General features: G+C 38.5%; 2 protein-coding genes across 2 annotated transcripts; both read left to right on the top strand.

Annotated features, from left to right (window-relative positions):
• Nucleotides 1–881: 881 nt before the first annotated feature.
• On the top strand, nt 882–18,941 carry LOC106174476 (uncharacterized). The gene is made up of 11 exons (XM_013556051.2): nt 882–1,468; nt 6,359–6,523; nt 7,070–8,239; nt 10,190–10,371; nt 10,674–10,818; nt 11,410–12,026; nt 12,256–12,323; nt 12,567–12,684; nt 12,941–13,020; nt 13,907–14,021; nt 14,145–18,941. The coding sequence occupies exons 2-11, from the start codon at nt 6,382–6,384 to the stop codon at nt 17,634–17,636; spliced, it is 6,129 nt and encodes a 2,042-aa protein (XP_013411505.2). The 5' UTR covers nt 882–1,468; nt 6,359–6,381; the 3' UTR covers nt 17,637–18,941.
• A 1,557-nt stretch (nt 18,942–20,498) lies between these two features.
• LOC147762882 (uncharacterized) lies at nt 20,499–23,329 on the top strand. Its single transcript, XM_087007921.1, has 4 exons — nt 20,499–20,679; nt 20,963–22,165; nt 22,673–22,854; nt 23,162–23,329. Exons 1-4 carry the CDS (start codon nt 20,517–20,519, stop codon nt 23,327–23,329), a joined length of 1,716 nt encoding a protein of 571 aa, XP_086864047.1. The 5' UTR covers nt 20,499–20,516.
• The last annotated feature ends 130 nt before the right edge of the window (nt 23,330–23,459 follow it).

The following is a 23,459-nucleotide window of genomic DNA, read 5'->3' as shown; positions in this document are numbered from 1 at the left end:
CAGCGCAGTGATTTCACTATAAATTTTGAATGGAATTGATGAAGGGGTTTTTTGAAACACATGAGTAGAGATTAGAAATAAAAAGTTAGAAATAAATGCCAAATATTTAAGCAATAGACAATTCTCACTTAAGATTTTGAAAAGAATTATAGCCTGGCAAATGAAATATAATTTTATATTCATAAACTTTTTGAGACTACATGCTGTCTTTTATGTCGTTTCCGGTTTAGTGGTTTCACATTTACCAGTGCACTTCTATTTACATGTTCAATTAGCCTATATCATATGACGGAGGACTACAGAAAGTTTATTCAAAATTTGCCAAAATTGCGTGTTTCAGATTCTATGTGTCAAAAGATAATATAACTGTCAATGCTTCTCTGCCTTTTGGGGCTCGTGGCTTTAAAGTAAAACCTTATCGAAAATATGAATATTAGTTTTCTTCCCCATGTATTTCTCAGTCACTGATAACGGGCGATGGTATCTTGGATTTTATTTTAGCTAACTACCTAAAGGAAAGCGCACTTTGTACATGAACGTAATTGCGTTCTAGGTTCAAGAGTTCCTAGAACAAGCATCAAACATGCTCCCTTCCCTTGTGGATTGCAAGGATCCAATCCGCCTAACGATTTTCTTTGAAAAAATCTGAAGGTTAGTAAGAATGATATACGTACTACATCCATATCTTGCCTATCTTTAACATTCTGTAATACTACTTTTTTTAGTGCTTTGCTTTTAATACAAGGGAAGTGCCGTTTTCTTCACTTTCGCACTGTACATGTTATTTACAATACTATATATTCTGTCGTATACGTCCTCATTTCTCAAACTGGACGTTTTGGTTAATTGCCACAAGCACTAGTTCATGCACAGGGCGTAATTTGAGTATTATTGTAATCAACACGAGCCGAGTTAATGGGCACAGAAAAACACTGTACGGTTGATGAATCAGGCGTAGAAGAACGATACCAACAAGAAAGCTGAAAGCTCGTTAGGTACCTAAGTAGGATAACAGCGAAATAAATACATAATCGGGACTCACGACCTCAGCTACTCCATCCGGGATGACTGATTAGAAACCATTAGTGAGTGTTAATGCCGCTGACAATGCAGCTTAAACAATACAGCGCTGGCGCCATATTCGTTTGCAGTACATCCTTCAATCCGTGCTGGTATCGTCGTTTTAACAAAAGGCGTGTCAGTCCCAATCAACGAAGCAGCATACATTATTTGTTTGACGGAAAGAGTCAACATCTACATATGGAAATCCCAACGACGTATTAGTACGTTACACCGACCTTACTGCAGAACAAGACTTGGGTGAGCCTTTTGTGGACGTTATTTTACCAAATCAGTGGGACTCTTCTTCATTGGTACTTTTCTTCTATCAATAGCTGTAAACTGCAATAAGGTGCGTGGACGAAAAAGTAGGGAAGAATGTAGACTCTAGTGCATATTAGTTTAAAAGGTAAGTTAAACATGAATTGATGGCAGATGACGAGAGAGAGAAAGAGAAACCATTGTAGCATTCAAAAAGTATGCGCTTTTTTACCCACCTAGAATAGGAAAATAGTGCTGTGCTATCTAACGTTGCTTTATTTCCCTTCCCTTGTGTGTCGTACGTTAGTTCTATAAAATCCACGCAGGGTCTCATGCATAGCAAGTCAGAGGCTGGGTATTACCCATTAATTATTCTGTGAGAAACCTGGATATTAACTAGCTTGTCTATGAGAGCATTAACACCGAGAAGAACCGAGCTCTAGCAAGGCCGAGGCCTAAATATGGCAGACCTACATGAAAGGAAGAACGTGTAATCCTTTAATAGTCTCTCAATGACATTCACTCTCTATGTCCATATGGAACATGGGATTATATGGAAAGCTAGCGACTCGATATCATCCCATTTGTTCTGGTAGAAACAAGAATTCAGAAGATTGATACCTTTCAAAGAGGAAAAAAATTTGGATGAGAGTGCCATTTCACGTACCTTCGAACCAGCCATTTGCTTGGGTGCTTGTTTTCAAAATGTAGACTGGCAAGCGTATGCTAAAGTACCATTTGTATATCTATTCCGAGTGAAACAGTATTCAGTTTCGAGTGTGTGAACAGATAATCAACGGGATATTGGAGGCGATGAAAACCGGCGTCGTTTTTGTTTCAAGAGATCTAATTGGTACATCCAGTACTGTGGGCACAGTGAGATTGCTTACAGTGTAACGATATATTGATAGCGTTTGTTACGCGTACCTCATATTCAACTGATATGCCTGCTCTTTGAATGGTTGATTGATTTCTACATAAAACGTTCTTCAAACTTTGCTCTTCCTTTTTTGCGTTGTATGATGTTTCCGAGAAGTGTGGATGACTTTTAAGTAAACAAATATTTGATACATGTTACTTTGTATAGAAAAAAAGCATATTCTGATATTTATGCAAGTTTACCTTTAAAACATTTCCGTGGCAAGATATTTTCATTGGGCATTTACAGTTGGGTATGGATTTAAATAAACAATTAGATTTCCTTAAGTAAAATTCATATTGATCGCTTTATCAAAAAGTGTTCTTCTAAGCGTCTGGTGTTTGAATCCTTACCGTTCATCGAAATCTACTTCTTTAGCAATTAAAACAAGACAAAAGCCATGTGATATCAAAGACCGGTCGTTGATGCCACTGTTTAAACTAATCCATTACGCCAGACCGTAGAAATCGATTTACTTGCATATTTGATAATGATGAATTGGCGAAATCGAAAGCAAGTCCTATGATTTGTAGCAAGGTATTTGACAGAGATCTTTATTTCCTGACACTCTTCTTCAAAGGCTAAAACCCACGAGGCCACAGAAATGCAAAAATGGATCATAATAAATTGTGGTGCTTTTTAGAGGCTCTGGTGAAGTGAATGGACAATGCGGCTCCTGAAATATGTAGGAGTGATTTCTTCGTTTATGTTTTTTTTATCACAACATGTTAAGACGCGAATTAAAACCGCTAGTATTCAAGTTTCATCCTTTTTTGTCCTGTTAATGTCTGTTCGCAAGCAATATGATATATGTATGTACATATATTTTACTTTTTTTTTTAGAAATTTGGTCATTTTTTTCTGATGCACATGAATGCTCTACTGTTATGCCATTGCAAATTATTTTTTGGGGGGGGTAGGGGAATCTTAAAAATAGTTTGCAATTTTGTCCCTTGTGAGACAAATGATACGCATACGTGCATGCATCATGAGGGGGGACGTAACATTTTATTGCGTATATACTGTTTAGACAAAAGTAATCCATGTTTGCGGATTTCACACAAAAAAGTAAGACAGTAAGTTTGGGAAATAAATTGCAAATGGAAGGCTGTCTCGTTTGGTGTAAGCTATACTGTTGTCATCCTTGCTAGTGTTTGGATCCTTGCTGTTCATAGAAATCTACTTGTTTAGCAAATAAAACAAGACAAAAGCCATGTGGTATCAAAGCCCAGTTGGTTATGACACTGTTTAAACTAATCCATTACGCCAGACCGTGGAAATCGATTTACTTGCATATTTGATAATGATGAATTGGGGAAATTGAAAGCAAGGCTCATGATTTGTAGCGAGGTACAGAGGTCTTTTTTCCTTATTCTATTCTTCAAGCCCTAAAACCCATGAGGCGAAAAATGCAAAGAATGGACCATAATCGATTTACTTGCATATTTGATAATGATGAATTGGGGAAATTGAAAGCAAGGCTCGTGATTTGTAGAAAAGTATTTGACAGAGGTCTTATTTCCTTGTCCTATTATTCAAGCGCTAAGACCCTCCAGGGGATATATACATTATATCTGTAGAAACGCAAAGATTGGAACATAATAAATTATGGTGCTTTTGTAGACTCTCTAGCTGATGCATGAATGTGAAAAAAGAGTCATTTGGAAAGATTATGTCTGTTAGAATACATATGCCCTGCCTAATTAACTCGAATTCAAATCAATTTTAACAAAAGAGATTTTAATCCAGATTTTTAGCAGGCACCAGGAATGCAGTGATTTAACACGTAGGCTACATTGGTGAGGTTCAATCGACAGTGCGAATATATCGTTAGTTAGTATCTTGAGAATTATGCCTTTTTTTCGGGGGGGGGGGGGGGGGGGGGGGGGGGTTAGGGGGGTACTTAAAGTAGTGCGAATTTGACCTTCCTTGAGATAAGTTAAACGCATGCTTCAGGGTCTTCCGGAAGACTGCCAGATTTACATCGACGGGTATCTATATTTTTTTGTCGGATGACGGTCAAGAATGGCGGATGGACGAACAAAGATAATTTGCAAGACTGTCAGAAAATACAGACTTGACATTTAATATGGAATATTTTTTCCAAATCATTTTTCATCAGTTTTTTCCTATTTTGCTGACTTATAAATGAAAATAAGGATTAAAATCCTGTTTTAATAACTTTTAGTTATCTTTTTGATGTCATTGTGTCATCAGTTCATTAACTGAATTCGCCAGAGAAGCAAACAAAAATACATTGCCTTTTCTATGCCATACGACAACCATTAAAAGAGATATTTTGGATCTCTATATTTTCCAAATTATCGTCTGTAAAAGAGTTTCACTCTCCACAAAGGACCCTCATATCAGTGGCTAGTCACAGTAACGGTCACTGTTACGCCTTACATCTTCTGGCTGCTACCAGCGCTCTCAAGCGGCAAGGCATTCCTTGGGTTAGGTTTTTAGAGTTCAATCTGGAATGATATTCCAGGCATCGGTCAAAATCTGCCCAATTTGGTCCAGTTTTGTTGTAGGACATGTAGGCCGTTGGATCGGCGAGTAATGGCCTACCCACATATTGTCTGTGTGGTTCAAATATGGCGATTTTGATGACCAAGGACCTGCTCATTCCCTTGGTTCTGTAAGTTATCTGCTACTAAAAGTGCTCTGTGTGAACCGGCATTCTCACCGTGCAACCTAAAATTGTTCCTAAGGTGCCCCCTAGATTAAATGATAGTCAAGTGGTTCCCAGATTATTCCTTTATTTGATCTGGTTCAGGTTTTCGTTGATGACTATCATTAGTGTTTTGGCACCAATGTGGTATCCACTACAAATACTGACGCTGTTAATGACCTTAGTCACTTTAGACGCGGCACACGCTTGTCGTAGGCCTCCTCTGGATGTCTGTAAACTCTTTGTGGACTAGTCGAGCGGTACAGGTGAAATCTGACCTCAATAAGGAGAGCCATGCGGTTTCAGTGTTCAACCCAGAAACATTCAAGGTCCCCAATGCATTAGAGAAACAGACAACGATGTTTTGCTGTTTACAGTGAGATTCCTCGGAGGTCGTCTGGTATTCTAACCTGCTACAACCACTTTGGTGTTCGCTTAGGGCCTTGAAAAACGCGTTTTGGTAGCAATTTACCCCTCGTTCTGAGCGGACTGGGTGGTTTTTGTTTAGTTGCAGCACCATATGCCGAAATACAGTGGGTCCCGTACCTTGGCGGTGAGATTTGGATACATTGGGTGTGGCCTCTGTGTAGGTACATCAGTCTGGGCATTACTGTATAAAACTTTGCGGACCGTTTCTTTTGGCACAATTATCTGTCTGGCAATGTCTGTCTTTTCGCGCCATTCTGCCACAGATTAACAAATTTGTAAAGCAGTGCTAAGCTCATTTTCCTTACTGCAAAACCGACCGCTTGCATGCAAAATTTCAAATACTTCTATGCAGTAGTTGCCGACATATGGATACTTTTTTGACAGAACCATGCTTTGCCAAAGCCAAGCTTTGGCCTGTCCAAAGGAGCACTACCCAACTACATCACTGCATATTACACAGCAGCGCAACAGACCTGGTAGTCAGTTAATTGGTAGCGACACACTAATGAGATCGGAGTTTTTGGAAAAAAGAACGCATTTTTACCTAGGCATACCTTCGAAACTGAAATATTCCATATTAAATGTCAAGTCTGTATCTCTGGAACCACCCCTGCATGCGTGCTAGAAACCAGGGATATGCACTACATATTTTATTATATACAAGTTATTTAGACAAAAAATAAACAGCATTTACGTTTTCGGGTACTTTTTTTTCTGAGCAGATTTGACTTAACAAGCATTTTTTTTTTTTTTGGAACATTTATTGCATGTCATTCAAACACAGATGAACAGACATTTCGTTTCCAACAAACCGAATGGTGTGTAAAATGCCTCTAGATTGACATATACTTTTAATAAATACTATTTGTTTTGATTTTTAAACGCACTGAATACAGAATGCGAGCAAGTCAAAAATATTGCACAGACGTTGCATTCATGATAAGACCAATTTAAATGATCTCAATACATTTCTGGTTGGCTGCATGCTAATAGCACTTACATGTTATCATTTATAGTTTCAGATATTGTGGAAACAGTCATGAAACTATACGTGATGGCGTTCCTTGCCTTCTCATTTCTGGCGTTTGTCTCGTGGTCTGAGGCCGGGACGTTAACGAGCGGCACGGATCTTCCTGACACTCCTCTCGTGCGCCATGCCGACGCTTGTTATGAAGATATTCGTAAGTGTGGACTTATCTTTTCCGTTCAGTACACTCAACACTCATGCTAGTTTAGTCCAAATATTGAGAAATTTTCGTTAATTTGTTGTAAATAGAATGTGAGAGAATTTGAGTCATGTGCCTTCTCCGAGAGAAGGCACTATAAGAGACCTGATGTTAAATGAGTCTGTAATTAGGCTTCTTCATTATTTTAATGAACAGTAATTGGTTAATGGTGGACTGGTCAATAAAAAATCGCTTAAAATATCTTGCTTCGGTTTCAACTAGTAATTTATTTATTTATTTATTTGTTTATTTTCCAATTCATTCATTTACTCACGTATTCATTCATTCACTTACTCACGTATTTATTCATTCAGTTATCAGGATGATTGTTCGGTTTGCGCACTTCTATTTGAATCAGTTTGTTAGTTGAAATTTGATTAGATAATCAATGGACATATTCATTTGTATTCATTGTTCATCTTCTTGTTCATTCAATTAACCTTTCATTCATTTTACACAACTCGAGAACATCTCCATTTTAAAACTTGGATGTTTTTGCAGTGTCAGAACCAACGTTCGTGAGCGCTCTGGATAAATTCAGCAATTGTTTGGACAAATTTTGTGGCCAGAAAAACTCACAGGGAGAATTCACTTCTCGTTGTGGACGCATCAACGGACAGAAAGGGCAGGCTTCCTCGACCATACGCCTTAAGCCCGGTATTATCGAGACCCTTAACTTTACCTTCGAAGACTTCGATGTAGAGTATAGTCCAGGGTGCATTAACGACTTCGTGGCAGTCTACGACGAAAATTCGGTAGAAATTGGCCGCTACTGCGGACGGCATCCGCCTTTTAGCGTCTACTCTACCGGTAACTTCATGCGACTATCTCTTAAAACAGACCGTTCTATAGAGGGTCGGGGGTTTGACGGTTTTTATGATACTTTCGCCAAGGACAAATATTTGAGGACGAGGTCGACATTCGAAAGGTTTGACGATGACTCAGTGGAAGCTCATACTTTTTCTGTGGATAACTCTACGCTGGTGGCAGTGGCGGCAGGACGGCGGTATCATGAGTGGCTCATACGGACCAAGGTTGGAAAAAGGCTCCGTCTTTCATGGAACCTAAACTCAACGTTTTTGAACGGGACGGATATAATCATCCACAGAGGTCCCTCAGAGTATGGGGAGATAGTGTTCCCAATGTTGGATATCAGTTCTAATAACAGCTTCAGCGAAAACAACAGCATGCCTGGTAACTCCATCCTGGTTGACTCGTTTCAGGTTTTTGTTAAAGTGTTCGAACCGGTTGACAGCTCTGGTGACTTTGCCATGAATTTTACATACAAAAGTCTGCCCGTTTTGATAGATTGTGAGGAGAGCCACAGTGAGGAACAAGGCCCACCTCAGTGTAGGAAGGTCGGAGATAGATCCCAGCTAGGCCAAAGAGACCGGTATCTGTCAACAGATGACGTCGCGGCACGCACTGTCACAGTCAGAGACGATCCTAAAGAATACGCGTTTGAATCTAAAAACGATTCTACCTACCTGGTATTCCGGTTTGGACTGGGTGATCGTAACGGCTATCGTGTTTTGAGCGTAACAATCAACCAAATAGATTTTTCTCCGTACTCGTTTGATTACTGTGGATATGGCGGAATTGTTATTATTGACAGCGATGATGTTGACAGTAGGGAATACTTGTTTGGGGAGGCACCACTGTGTGGAACAGGTAGGAAATGTAACTTTTATTACTTGAAAAGCCCATATTAAAGGGAAAAACTAACAAACGGGGGAAGTGGGTCCTGACATCAACAGCTGTTTACTGGTTATTACCGGCCCTATGTCCATCTCACTGAATATTTGACAAGACACGGTATTAAGTAAGTGAAATGAATCAGACACCCTATATGATGGCTGTCAGCTTGTTCCTTCGGTGTGTGCGCATGCTGTACCGTCGGGAAGATTTTATATTTAACAATATTCGCCTACGTTATTTTGTACTTAAACATCAGTTTTTTGTTTTGTTTTGTTTTGTTTATTTATTTATTTATTTATTTATTATTTTTTTTTTTTGTGAGGCATATGCAAAATTGATGTTCAGGAAGTGCAAATAACAGCAGTCATGAATGTGGTTCCCTGAAATAATCTTATATTTGTATCATGTCCATTCTACCTCAGTTTTCGGTCATTATTTAGTTACGTCATAGCTGAATTAAGGGAGACCGGGGCTAGTTGGCCCAGTTAGACACGTTTGGCCTTGTAGAGCCAACTACATGTAGGAATGAGTTAGAGTAACAAAACCGGTTTTAAAGTAAGGCCCATGAACTAAGCTACGTATGCAACATCATTATTTTTCAAATATAATGCCAGATGGCTCACAATTTGACAAAAAACGCAGTCGACGTCAAGGGGGCCAACTTGCCCTACGGGGCAAGTTGGCTCCATGGTCGGGGCAAGTTGGCCCCCCTATACGAAAATGAAGTATATATCCCATGTAAACGCCTTAAAATACATTTTTATACATTTTTAATTTATTAAATTGATTTTTGAGAGTCTTTGATGAATAAATAGTTCAAATGAGGCAGATTTTTGAGGTTTCCGTACGTCACATTGTAGGGGGGGGGGGATGTGTTACAAGAATCAAAATATCTATCAATAAAATTTGTTTTGTTTTAATTAAGAATATATTAATAAATCAGGTTTTTAATGAATGAAAACGAATAATAAATTTTCGTTTTAAAAGAAATTAACAAGTTCAGTTTTAAACCATTGAGTTTGTTTCAACAATGGTCTCTAGCTAGGGAGGGGTGAAAAATCCCCTATATAACACTATAAATACAAAGGGAATCCCCTTAAAATGAATTAAGGCAAAATTTGTTTTTCTCAGGAAAGTCCAATGGATTTGCTTTTTAATACATACAATCAACAGAACATTTCTAATATAAATTTTCGAAAAGACACCAGATAGCAAATTAAATAAAACCAATCAGACGGTAAACACCGGCAAGCTTTGTCAATTTCACCAACTTGTTTATTTCAAACAGCGTTGCGCGCAAAGTATTGTGGGTAATATAAGGGTCCAACTTGCCCCGAGTCTACGGGGCCAACTGGCTCCGGGTGCACCTTTTTTATTTTAAAGGATGACAGCCATTTATGATGCTAGAATGAGCAACGAAGATATATCTCTATGAAACTTGAAACAATGAGCTTCAGTTTGATGCCCTATACATATCTTATATTCGATTAAAAGCCTATGAAAATAGATTCTAATTCTCTTTAACAAAATTACTTTTAGGTGCAAAAATCGTTTATTTGGACTCACCGCTTAAGTTAAACTTTTTAACGTCCGACACTTCCTAATTATTGTAGGCTACGGTCACTTTACAGGAGTATGTGGCCAATTTTTTTTACCTCGTAATTACTTTTTCATAAATTGACGGGGGGCCAACTTACCCCGGGGTCCAACTAGCCCCGGTCTCCCCTACAATAATGGCTGTAAGTAGTTAAGTTGTGTATATATTGCCCAAGGATTTGTCCTGGGCAGCAGGTATAATCAGGCTCCAAATAAATGATTTTAACATCGTAACCGCCAAATTGCGACATTATATAGTGACTATTAGTCGGACATAATTTTTGTAACAAGAATATCAACAAAATGCAAAGTCGTATTCCATTTTAGCTAAGGAGAACAGTGCACTACTTAATCAAAAGCTGCAGTCGAGAAGCAGGTCCTTAATCATCATCATCTACCACGAGCCAGTAGGCGTCCTCACAAAAGACTTTACTCTTAAATTCACTGTAGCGGCTTCAAAAACTGACGGTCCGCAACACAAGATTCATCCTCTGAGTGCTGACAACCAGGTAGTGCTATTGCATTCATCTAATTTGTTCTTTGCAGTTTAATGGTTTGTTAATGGATTCAATTACTAAATTGATAACTAAATCCTTCACCTGATTTAATGGCCAATTACTGAATTAATTAATTGTTTATTCAATTAACGTACTCATTTATTTATCTATAATGGCTATCTATAGTAATCTATTAGGTAATCATTATTCCTGTAGCTCAGTGAATTTGAAAGTTTTAATACTATACTGGCTTTAAGTTTGGAACGCACTTCAGCTTATTATATTGTTTTTTCTTACCTCTGTTTACTTCAAAGAATCCCACCCCGACACAGTACCAAATAGAATATGTTGAACACAGAGAGAAAGGAAAAGGGATCACTATATCGCTTGTCATCAATGAGAAGACGTTCAATTATTCCTACGTTGAGATCTATGACGTTGGAATGAGGATGGGGCAAGGTAAGCCAGCAGGGAATATTCGGGAATTTCGATTTTTTTTTCTTTTTTGTAGAATGATCACATAAACACACACGTGCATAAAAAACTGATGTAGCATGCATTTCCGATCTGGTAAATGACGTCTGTCAACTTTTGCTGCATTAGATTTTGATTATAGCCAGGGGCGGATCCAGAGATATTTTCTGACAGTCTTCCAAATTATCTTTGTTGATCCAACCTCCATTTTTGACCGTCTTCCGACAGAAAAAAATAGATACCCATCAATGTAAACTTGAAAATCTGACCGTCTTCCGGAAGACCCACAAGACGGCCTAAATCCGCCCCTGTATAGCTGTTTATGTTTGATGTATTTGTCATTAATGATTTATACTTTTTATAAAGCAACTGATACTTAATTAATGAATTACATTTGCAAATGATAGGCCTATATCTTATAAGGTCTCTACTGCTAACCATTTATTCTGAGCCAAAATTTTACCAGTAGGCCTATTTTCTATATCTTCTGGTTGGATACTTTGTACAATTTTGATAGTTTATAATTTCTTTTCATAATGTACCGTTATTTTCACAAAAAATTGAATTTTTCCTCAGCTGACAATTTTACAATTGTGATCTCGGCCAAAGAAAGCATAGATCGTCTGATAATAACCTCTGAATTTATCGACGCAGACGACCGAAAGGACTGCGCCAGCGCCCTCTTTCTTCTTGAAGGCGAAACAATCGTCATGCCGAAGAGAATGGTCGCATACAATGTTACCATAAATTACTTCAACAATAGACAGTGCGGGTTTAGCAAACACTTCATCAAAATCCGAGCAAGAGTTAGCAATATATCGAAATCTGTTTGTAACTTAAAACCAGAAATATACAGAGAGAGGACGCAGAGCTTCATCTTTCTCCCCCTTATTTGTGGCGCCGTCTCCCACTGCAGTTACTCGGGTAAACTCAACGGAGTATATTACCAAATGGTCATTGGGATGGGGGATGATTCTCAAGAGGGAGAATATTATGAGATGTACTTCAGAGACCGTTCTGCGATGCAGACATGTGACGATGACACGGCTGGTGGAAGCAGCGTCTCTCTCCTAGAACCCAGATATAATATAACGGAGTTCTGTAGGTTAGACGTGCCCGTGTGCAGGCGAGGGATTGCCGCTGTGAGCAGAAACGATACTCCCTATACTCACCGCACCATTGGGAGTTATAAGGTAACGGATGTAGTTGAATTTTCAAAAAAAAAAAAAAAAAAGTCACATTGACCATCACCCGTCATCAACGTCACAACCGTTTAGTTATTAGGATGACGTCACCACTTTTCTTTTAGAGAAAAAAGAGGAAAATGTGAGTAAATCTAAAGTACTTGTAGATGTGTTATGAAGTAGCGTTGCTCCTGTTACAATTTGAAGAGTATTTCTTTGATATTCCGTTCTTCTCTAGATCCGCGTTGAGATGATACCAAGTGCATCAAGACACAAGGATATCAGTTTTTCATTTAACTTATTCACGTAAGTGGTTTTGACACTTCAAATAATAAAGCGTTTGCAATTCTTCCGTTGCTTCTCTCTAAGCTAAATCTTACTAACCTTAGGTTACAAAACCTATTTACAGTCTCAATGAAGATAGTGTGTACTGAAACGCAAACTTATGCGCACTCATGAAAGAAAGCAACGGCTTAATCCACCCCTACTCCCCCACCTGCCTCTTTCTACAAATCCAAATTGATGTAGCCTAATATCTTTATTTTTCAGCTACAAATCACCACCTCTACTGGACAATGAAGAGAGGAAAGAGAACAAAAGCTGTGCTCCAAACTGGCAGCTCTGGAATGACAAGTGCTACAAAGTTTTTCCAAATGATAATTCGACGGTAAATCAAGTAAACAAAAGAATGCTGGACAGCAAGCTCTTCAGTAAACAAAAAAGTCAACACCTTGTCATCTGGCTGCAAAAAGCCTATTCCCTCTCTATCTCATACTTGCTTGCTGATTGTTGGTAAAATTAATACTTCATGACGCGTTATTATAATGTCAGTAAGTGTTTACAGTTTTCGTAGAAAAGAAAGACCACAGAAAAATGTTTGAATGAACGTTTATATAAAAATTTTTCTTGTCCGATTTTCTTAGTTAACGTGGATACCGGGTAATCGCACCACGTGGAATGCAGCAAATGAGCAATGTGAACTTATAGGAGCAACGCTTGTAAGGTATGGTACGCATACTGGTAGATAGGCCTATCTGTCCGTCGCTCCCCTCTCTCTCTCTCTCTCTCTCTCTCTCCAGTGTATCTATTCGGATTTGTAAGTTATATATGTCGCAGGTCAGATCCCAATTGAGTCTTTGCATTGTTAAAACCATAACGAGCCAATGAGTTAATTGACCAAGTAATTTGCAGGTGAACTGCCGGTTTGTTTGTATATATGTCACGTGTAGTCAAATTGTGGATGGTATACTGTACATCAGGGTATATCATATTAAACTGAAGGTCTGGCAAATGGAATTTTGTTGTATTCATTTTAAGTTGTTAAAAAAACATTTGATGGTGAAGAAAAAAAGCATTTACATGTAGATCAGTTGAAGTATTTAGTAAAGGAATGTCAATTTTATTAAAGGTGTGGCAAGGAAAGTTATCAATATTTCATTTATATAATAACATCCAAGAATTAAACTGGCAGCCCACCTGTAAATTACGTGGCTATTTAACATGCTCATTATGGTGTCAATAATGCAAAGATCCAACTGAGATTTTGCCTAATCCAGTTAGTAACTGGACTAGATTGGGATCTGGCCTGTGGCATCTCTCTCTCTCTCTCTCTCTCTCTGCAGAGTATCTATTTGGATTTATAAGTTATATTTCGACATACACGCAAGTAGCCATAAATTCATACACTTATCACATTGTATTCAAAGCTCAGTCCAGTGTTTCAAACCGTAACCTACAATGCAAAGTTGCTACATCTTTTTAAATTGAACCTTGAATTAATTTATAAACTGATTATGTGTTTATGAAAAATAAAGCAAGAGTGGTTTTTAGTCAAAATGTGACTTAATGTTTTGCCACACAACAAAATAATAAATGTTTCTACTATTTAGCATTCGGAGCTCAGATGAATTGGATTTTCTGATGTATATGATGGCTACGAAGTGGAAAGACGATATTATTCATGCGGATAAATACATAATATTCATTGGGATAAACGACAACAAGGTATGGTATGTTAAGTTAAATGTATAAATTCCTCATAAACATCAATTATTTACTATCTTTGCCTATAGTACATGTACATCTATGTTTGCATTGTGATGGCGAATTATCTTATGTCTTTTGCAGATAAACAAAAAGTACACGTGGCTTGACCAAAGCGTGATGGGGTTTGCAGATTGGTACAACTACCAAGAAAACCGGTATCTTTTGGAAGGGCGATTGCTTTTAGAAGAAAATCAGCCTATCTGCGACGGGAAGAAGAACACTGTGGCAACCGCTATTAGCGACCGCGCCCTCGTAGACATGGATAAACTGCAGCCATTTAGCCACGAGGCTACACGGTGCACGGCTATGGTCTTTACAGACACACACACTTCTACAAACTGGATCAAGATACCCTGCGAGTTTCCATTCTGCAAGGCCAGTTTCATATGCCAGAAAGACACCAATGATAGGAACATTATTAATAGATTTCCTGAGATGAAAAGTAAAACAGCTTACACCAGCGTGTCGCATGGGTCTCGGAGCAGGCTTGTATGGGCTGAATTTAAGTGTCCCGCAGGTTGGGTTGCGATCAATCTGCCCTCTACCGATGGCTTTAAGTGTTATAGGCTGATAAGTCTACGCAACCAGGCCGCAGATATTGATGTCATGTGTGCAGTAAACAGGACCATGATGATGTCACCCGACTGTCGTGAGCGTACCAAAGTGTTGCACAGTGTTGCAAGTGCCTCGTGTCAGGACAACCAAGCGACCCTGGCTACCGTAAACCAGTCTGATATACCCCTAATTGAGCAACATCTTAAACTATGGCGTCGCCCTTACGGGCCTGGGGTAAAGATCAACGTTGAGGAAGACAACAATCAAGGTTGTATATCTCTTCAGTATGTCCCAGAGATTATAGCTTGGGACAAGACCGACAAGGTAACAAACGAAAGGTGGGCGTTCGTTAACTCTTGTGAAGGGGAACTGTACGAGATGAAGTACAGCTTCTTCCTTCGTGATTTACAAGATGCCCTCTGCGTACAAGAGGTCGGGGAACCTCCACAGAAGCCGTCATGTAACCCGAATCTTACTTTTGCGTGTAACGATGGGTGTATTTTGCACCACTACAGATGTAACGGAATACGAGACTGCTTGGACGGAGAAGACGAAAAGAACTGCGATGCTTGTGTGAAACCAGAACCCGAAGAGGGTCCTAAAGCTTACTTCTACTGTGAGACTTATGACGATTCTTCCCCAATGTGCATACCATGGGCAAAATTTTGCGACTTTGTAGAAGATTGCCACGATGGCTCCGATGAAAAATGGTGCACGCAACACCTGTGCTTGCCGGGCGAGCGGGAGTGCGATAAGGGACAGTGTATTGAGGAAACTAAGTGGTGTGATGGAATTGTGGACTGCTTAGATGAAAGTGACGAGCTGACATGTAATGAAATAATCACGGACGTCAACTCCAACACTTCTTACCAATGTTTTTCGGGAAATATCATCCCCATTAATCAAACTTTTGATGACGTGGTGGACTGTGTTGGGTTCACCTCAGAGGACGAGATGAAAGACGGGGAATACACCATCTCGGGTGTGAATGTCACTTGCGACGAAGGCTCCTTTTCCTGTCTTGGAAGATATGGATGTTTTCAGGCCGAAAGCCTGTGTCTCTTTGATCTTGACAGTTTTGGGCATCTCGATCATTGCAGAACAGGGCCGCATTTGAAGAACTGCGAAACTTTCATCTGTCCACCCCAAACACATTACAAATGCTCAAACTCGTTCTGTATACCTTTACATAGACTCTGTGACGGTACAAAGGACTGTCCAGGAGGAGACGACGAAGGAGATTACTGCAAAAGATTTGAATGTAAAGGTATGTTCAAGTGTCCCACAGAGAGAAATTGCCTTCCTTGGGAGAAGGTATGTGACGGCGTCATCCACTGCAACAAGACTCATGACGATGAGCGATTTTGCGGGATGGAGGAGGCTTGTAGGCTGTGTAAATGTTCAGGTAGTCACGTGGACTGCTCCAAAGGCGAGAGACTTACGTCAATCCCATGGGCGACACGAGAACTGCGCGCACTCACGTTTCGCGGGAACAACATATCATTGACAAATGAGACCTTTGTGCAGTACAGACGCCTTGGTGCCTTGGATCTGGCGAATAACAACATAAAGACTATACCTAAGGGCACTTTTGACCCTCTCGTTAACTTAATCGAACTTGACCTGCGAAATAACTTGTTAACTGTAATTACATCCAAAGTGTTCAGCAAATTGTTCGCCCTACGCAAGCTCATACTCTTTGGCAATCCTATAATGTTTGTCCAGGAAGGCGCCATCGCTCTCTGTACCAATCTGACATACATGAACTTGTCTCATTTAGATATACGAAATGTATCTGAAAACGCTTTTAAGTTTGATGCTGGTATAAAACCTAGACTCCGGTACCTCAACCTCAGTAATAACAACTTGAAAACTTTAAGGAAAGAGTCATTTTCTGGTCTTAATGTCTTGGAGGAGCTATACTTGTATTTGGAAGAAAATGATTTGAGTCAAGTGAAAATTGATGTGTTTTCAACACTTCCCAACACTACCATTCTTAAAACTGACGACTTTAAGTTTTGCTGCATAGCTAAAGGGTATGTAGAAAGTTGTGAACCAAGGACGGACCCCTTCTCAACCTGCGAGGATTTAATGGCCAATATTGGTTTGCGAATTGCTATATGGGTTTTGGGGATTTTGTCTATCTTGGGCAATGCGTTGGTAATAATTTGGCGCTTTCGCTCGGAGAGGGGAAAGGTGGTTTCTTTTCTTATTCAATCCTTAGGAATGTCAGATTTCTTTATGGGTTTGTATTTGCTAATTATAGCAGGGGCTGATGTGTACTACAGAAATAGATACGCCATTGAGTCGGACTACTGGCGAAACTCTGGGCTGTGTAAGTTTGCAGGGGTGATGTCCATGGTATCTAGTGAAATGTCTGTCTTTATGCTAGTAATTATCACTTACGAGCGATTCATTGTTGTGTTGTTTCCATTTAAAATCGAGCGCCGAATGAATATGAAGACTGCTAGAATAGTTGTCGGAGTTGGATTTGTGGTCATAGTGATTCTGTCAGTTATCCCAGTTTTGGGGATGCAGTATTTTGGCACCGAAGATTACATCAAAAACGGAGTCTGTTTGCTATACAATTTTACCGCTGGGAAGGTGAAAGGTTGGGAATATGCTGCCGCTATATACCTTGTGGCTAATTTTGTCGCTTTTCTTTTCATCGCTATTGCCTATATCATCATCTACTGGACCGTCCGAAGCACTCGAAAACAAGCTGGTAAGGCTTTTGAAGAGGAAGCCAAACTGGTTCGGCGTATAACATTCGTAATTGCCACGGATTTCTGTTGCTGGATGCCTATCATTATAACAGGCGTGGTGTCCCTTTTGAATGATACCCCTCTCGACCCTACTGTCACAGCCTGGATGGTGGTCTTTGTAATGCCACTCAACTCCGCCATAAACCCGATATTATATACCTTTTCAACCATAGGGCGTGATAACAAGGCTTCAAAAACACAGGTTTACATGCACCAGGCTCAGCTTAAAAAACTGGAAGACAAGGACAATTAAGATTATTGGATCTTCAAACGTCATTGCTGACTTGCGTAGAGAAGCAAAAATCCTAACAGAAAAAAGTTCCCTTCTTAAATGATGATGATGTAACGAAGGCAATAGAATATGTAGATTAAAAAGAATCACTTACAATGTTTATTGTTGCCTAAAATAAGAACTAGGATCGACAAGTGCTTGAAAATGAGAAGTTTGCCCTAAGACATTTGTTGAAAACGACTTTGAAAATTAATCTGATCTGGAACATAGGAAGGACGAACATGCTTTTTTAAGTAAGGAGCATTAAAAGGCTTGTGAATAGAAATGTATTTTTTATTTTTCTTGTTCGTTGTAAAACAGGCATACAGTGTAGTCGGCTAATTTTGTAAATGGCAGTCAAAATATGAAACATTCCGTTTTATATCCCAGAAAAATATAAGTTTTGAAGTTGTGGTTTGTTAAACGAACTATTTGGCATTTTATGGAGATCGTTATGTTATGATGCAATAGGTAAATGTAATTCTAATAACATTTCAATTGTGTCCTTGAGAGCATGCCATCACATCTCTTTTAAGTCAGCTGGTCCAATGGAATGCAATATGGTACAAAATGAAAACCGATCAATGGAATCAACTGATAATTTAAAAAAGGAATTAAAGCATATCTTATAAGTAAATTTCATTATTGATTGATTGAATTGTAATTGATTTTATGCGAGAATAAGGCTGTTTTTATCTGGAATCTTAATCTTTCTTTATAATATTTTATTACTCTTGGTAATTATTTTAAAGTACTTGTGTACTTAATACTTGTATTTTTGTAAAGTCTATTGAACATTTAGATGGACATTAGACTTAAAATTAATGTATTATTATATAATTATTACAATATTAAGATGATTGGTTAAATTTCATTTATATACAATAACAATGCTATTTATGATGGAATTGTAAATATGCACTTAGCGGTGAAGTCCTATTTAATATTTATATACAATATCATTGCTATTTATGCTGGACTGTAAATATGCACTTAGTGTTAAAGTCCTATTTAATTTTTGTATTTGAATTACATTAATATTTTTATTTTAAATGTTGTATGTGTAATCTTTTGGGTTTTTTATTTTTTCTGTGTATTAATACTGTATCAAGGAAAAGAAAGGAAAGAAATAGGACTGAAAGTTTTTAAAGAAAGGGAAAATTATATACTTATATTTTCTCATAAATTTTCCTATTTGTTGTATTAAAGTGTTTTTCGTGCAAATCCTCTAGTGTCACTCACTATAGTACAGTGCAGTGAACCTTAAAAAATAAAAATTCTGTCGGAATACTATGTATTGTTCAGTGTCCGTCCAAAAACGAAGAAATGATAGTTTTGTGGGACAAGACTGACGTAAGTTCCATTATAAGAAAGCAAAATTTATAACTTATATTCCAACAACACGTATCACCCTTATCTATGCTTCAGATTGTTTGCCCCTTCTTTAACGACGTTTTTTCTTCAAAGGTCTGACGTTAGTGAAAAGTAAACGTATTGATCCCTTTTTTTTTCAAGCGCACGGTACAGTCAATTAGTATTGAATTGCCTTTTTCGTGCTTTGGCGCAGGTGTCACCTCCTTTTCATTAATGGTATTTTCCTGCCTCTAACACCTCTACTTGAAGCCATTTCTCTGCTTTTTGGACTCCATAATGGAAACTGAAGATGACTTCAAATGTGAACGAACGCCTCGAGCAGTGTTCGTGTCTAAAGCAAGTATTTTAGTTTAAGCATGAGCTTCATGTCTTTTAAGAGATAAAAAAGAAACTAGAAGCTTCTGAGGACTTGCTTTAATACAAAACAAAAAGATTAAAAAGTAAATAAACAACATAAATGGAAAAAAATCGGGAGATTCATATACATACATGTATGATGTAGGGAGCAGATTAAGTTAATCAGGTAAATTCATGCAATAAGAATATAGAGAATGATGACAATATATCCTGACATGGGATTCCGAGGAAAAGAGAAGGAGAAGAACAACCTTGGAGAGGGGGCCTGAAGCTGAGTGAAAAAAAATTAGGGTGGCAGACACGGGGTGAAGCTGGCACAGCAGCAAAAGATAGAGGGAGATAGCGAAGATTGCTGACAAGCCTAATGAGCCGACCATGGCTCGAAGAGGATAATTAAGTATGTATCAATTGATTAATTAACAAATAAAAACATGAATACATAAAAATTCGTGTTCAGTGGTAAACTTACTACATTGATGGCCTTTTTTAAGCATAAACAAAAAAACTTGTTAATAGGGTTTCTTATTTTCTTATCCCCTATCTAATGCCATACGACTTTGCTAATTAAATTGGTCACTCGCGGTTGAAATTTTCCTAAAACAGCCAGTTGACAGTGCGTGCTAAGTTAGGCCGAGCCAACTCCAGTGGAGTTTGCGTAGTGAGAGCTGGAGGAATTGATAATGCTCTTGGATATAAAACTTTTGCTAAAACTTCCAAGGTATTCAAATCTTGTTTTGTTCTGTGCAAATGCAATAATCTACCCGCGGCGCTATTTTTCGTGACAAAACGCCTTTGCGTATAGCTCTTAAAAGACAGAACGGGTGTTGAGGGTTTAGCAGAAGACAGGAGGATGGCGAACAAGCAGCAGGTTGGTTCCGTATAGCACGATCATTTCAAACCTTATAATTGTTTCACGGGCAGAGGATAAAAAACGTTTTTGTCAGCTTTGAGTCACCTAAGATTTATTTGTTTTCAAAAAATCTTCGTTTTAATAATTGAAATCAGAACAATTTTCATTATCATAGGAGAAGTAGATATGCGTGCGATGCACTGGCTAAACCACATTCACATTATACCATGAATCCTTTCATTCTTCCAGTGGTAAAACTTGAGTGGTAAACTTGATGCAAGATGCTCCTGTCTGACAAGTCTCTAGAGTTCTCCCTGTCCTTGCTGTTCCAAGTAATAGTGTACAGTTTGGTGGTCCTTACAAGCGGCTCACTGCTGGTCGAAAATGTAGACGAGGAGCACGAGCAGTTTGTTCGCATAGCCCAGGAGTGTTACGACAAACAAGGTAAATTTGTCCTTTACATTACAATCATTTGATAGTTCTTATTTGCTATATTGAAGGGATCAGTTGCTGTCTGCAAACTTGCTGTCAAGATTATGCATTGTTAGTTTCTAAGCGCAAATGAGAAATATATAATTTGTTTTTTATTGCTTTAAGGATACGTCACGTCACGTCACTTAACAAAAGAAAGGTTTGTCGTCTTGTTGATGTTCATTGTAAGTAAGTGTATCAGAGGAACACCCGTCTTTTTATTATAAGGGAAAAATGTTACTCATTGAAATTCCAGTGAATCAGACCACCCTGATCTACGCGATAGAGTCGTTTGCCGCCTGTGTCACCAATGTTTGTGACAAGAAATCCGGACCGGATAATCAGTGTGGTGATATGCAACGATACACATCAATCTGCGGGCGAATCTCTAGTAACACATCGTCAACGTACCAAACACGAAGTAATGTCACATACCAGTCGGGGAAAGTGTGTGACTGGACAATAAGAGTGGACAGAGAATTGAACGCTAACATCAAGATTTCCCTTCAACATATAGATATTGAATACAGCCCCAACTGCGTTAATGACTATCTCGCTATCTATGACAGTGCCAACAGATTAAATGAAATTGGCCGATTTTGTGGGAATACGTTTCCGGTCACATTGTACTCCACCGGTCGGTTTGTTCGTATTATATTCCAAACCGATTTATCTGCTGTGAAATCGGGGTTTGTCTTATACTACGATGCTTGGAGCAAAGACAAGTACGAACGAATACGATCCACGGAACCTGGTACTGCCTACCGACGAATTAGCCACGACTCCGGCACATTTAATATAGATGATACCTTTTTGGTGGGGCGAAGTGAGCAGATCCAACACTATGAGTGGCTTGTACGAGTGGAAGTCGGTAGAAAATTATGGGTGTCTTGGACAATGGAATCACCCATGAACAATGGTACTTTGTTACGCATATATGAAAACCCATCAGTGTACAGTTACGTGCTTTTCTCATCTACTGACACAGGAGGAAACTCCTTTGGCGGCAACAACTCCATAACCAACGGAACCCTGTTCGCAGACCATTTTCAAATGTTTGTTCATTTTGAATGGGCTCTTTCGCATAGTCAGAACCTTTCCTTTCATTTCACTTACGATAGTTACCTTCCTTCGCATTGCGAGAAGGGTCTGACAGCTTCGTGTCTGGAACTGAACCCAGAACATCCACCAAAGACCTTTCTTATTGAGACAGTTGTTGTCAACGAAAATGGTTATACATTTTACGCAACGGGCGCCGAATCCATGTATCGCGTCATTCGTTTTATAATGACCGAAGACCTGAGATTGGACAACAAAGTCCTTGGCGTAAGGTTTACCCATTTCGATTTTTCGGTATACTCCTTTGACGATTGCTCCACTGGCGGGATATTGTTTTTTGACAACGACAATGTAGAGGGCAAGGACTATCTTCTTGGAGAACACGTAATATGCGGATCAGGTAAAGATTAACGCACATGCTATCATGAATACAAGTAGATTCGCTATAATACTTATTTCATAGTGTACTTTCTAAGATGTTTTTTTCAACATGTAACGGATAGTAAGTCGTGGAAAATTATTCAAACAATTTTGTAATTTATGGCATATTAGTTTTTTCGCATAGCAGAGTCGTAGCCCAGAATATATGACGCCTGTAATGTTGATAAGGGTGACGAATTGTTCAAGTCTGCAGTAAGGTTTTGGATCGTATTGTTTTTCTTTCCTTGTTTTAAAATATCACAAATGTTCATAAAGCCTTTCGTTTTATGAAGCGTATCACTCGTGGGACTAGTTAAGAGTATCATGTGCATTTTATTATGCTTCAGCAAAACAGTTTATTCCAAATAATTTCAATTTTATGATTTCACTTATTTACAAGGTACAATTCTTTATGAACACTTAAAGGTAATTACCAATCAATTACACATATCTTATTATAAAAATTAAAAATGTGGATATTTTGTAGCCGAAGAAAACATTGGGATACTTTCTTCGAGGTTAACAATGTCCAATGGGTCCATGTCAATCATCATGTATCACGTGCCATTAAAAGGCGTGGTTAAAAACTATACAGTTGGCTTCATTTTGGAGCCAAAAGGAACTGAAAATCCTGATGTTAGCCTTCATGCAGATGACCACAGTCCTCAGGTGTAGTATAAGCAGTATAAGAAGTGACTTGAATAATATGGTTTTTTGACTTTTTGTAATGCAATGATTGTGAATCCAACCACATTTTCATTAGTTGAAATCGTTTCAGTCTTAACTCTGTCGGTTAGTACTATTAAAGAATCGACTAATGTCCAAGTTTTGAATAAAAAGGAGTAACATGTGGCAACATACTAAAAAATGTTTTGTGGCAACTCCTTATTACAAATTTCACAGTAGCTACTTTTCTATTCATTATTATAATTTTTTTTTTTTACAATTTTCATTCGTTTTTCTATTTTGTTTTCAGGTAGCTCGTTTAAGAAAACGTGGTCTTAATTATAACATAACCAAAAAGCAAGACGGGTCAATCGAAAAGATTTCTCTCTTCATTGATAAGGCCACTGCCAACGTTACAGGTGTACAGTATGTTGACCTCTATGACGTAGGCATGAACATGAAAAAGGGCAAGTATTGACCATAGATATAAATGATCGATATTCAAACGTAAAACTGGTAAATTTGGTGGATTTAAAATGTTACAACGATTATCAAATATATGTACTAGCTGGGGATACAGTAGCATATCAAACCCTGAACAATTATCA

Source organism: Lingula anatina, chromosome 3, assembly GCF_051362555.1.
Source record: "Lingula anatina isolate TDL-2025a chromosome 3, LinAna3.0, whole genome shotgun sequence".
NCBI classification, from domain to species: Eukaryota; Metazoa; Brachiopoda; class Lingulata; order Lingulida; family Lingulidae; genus Lingula; species Lingula anatina.
This window is presented reverse-complemented; position numbering and strand designations above follow the sequence as displayed.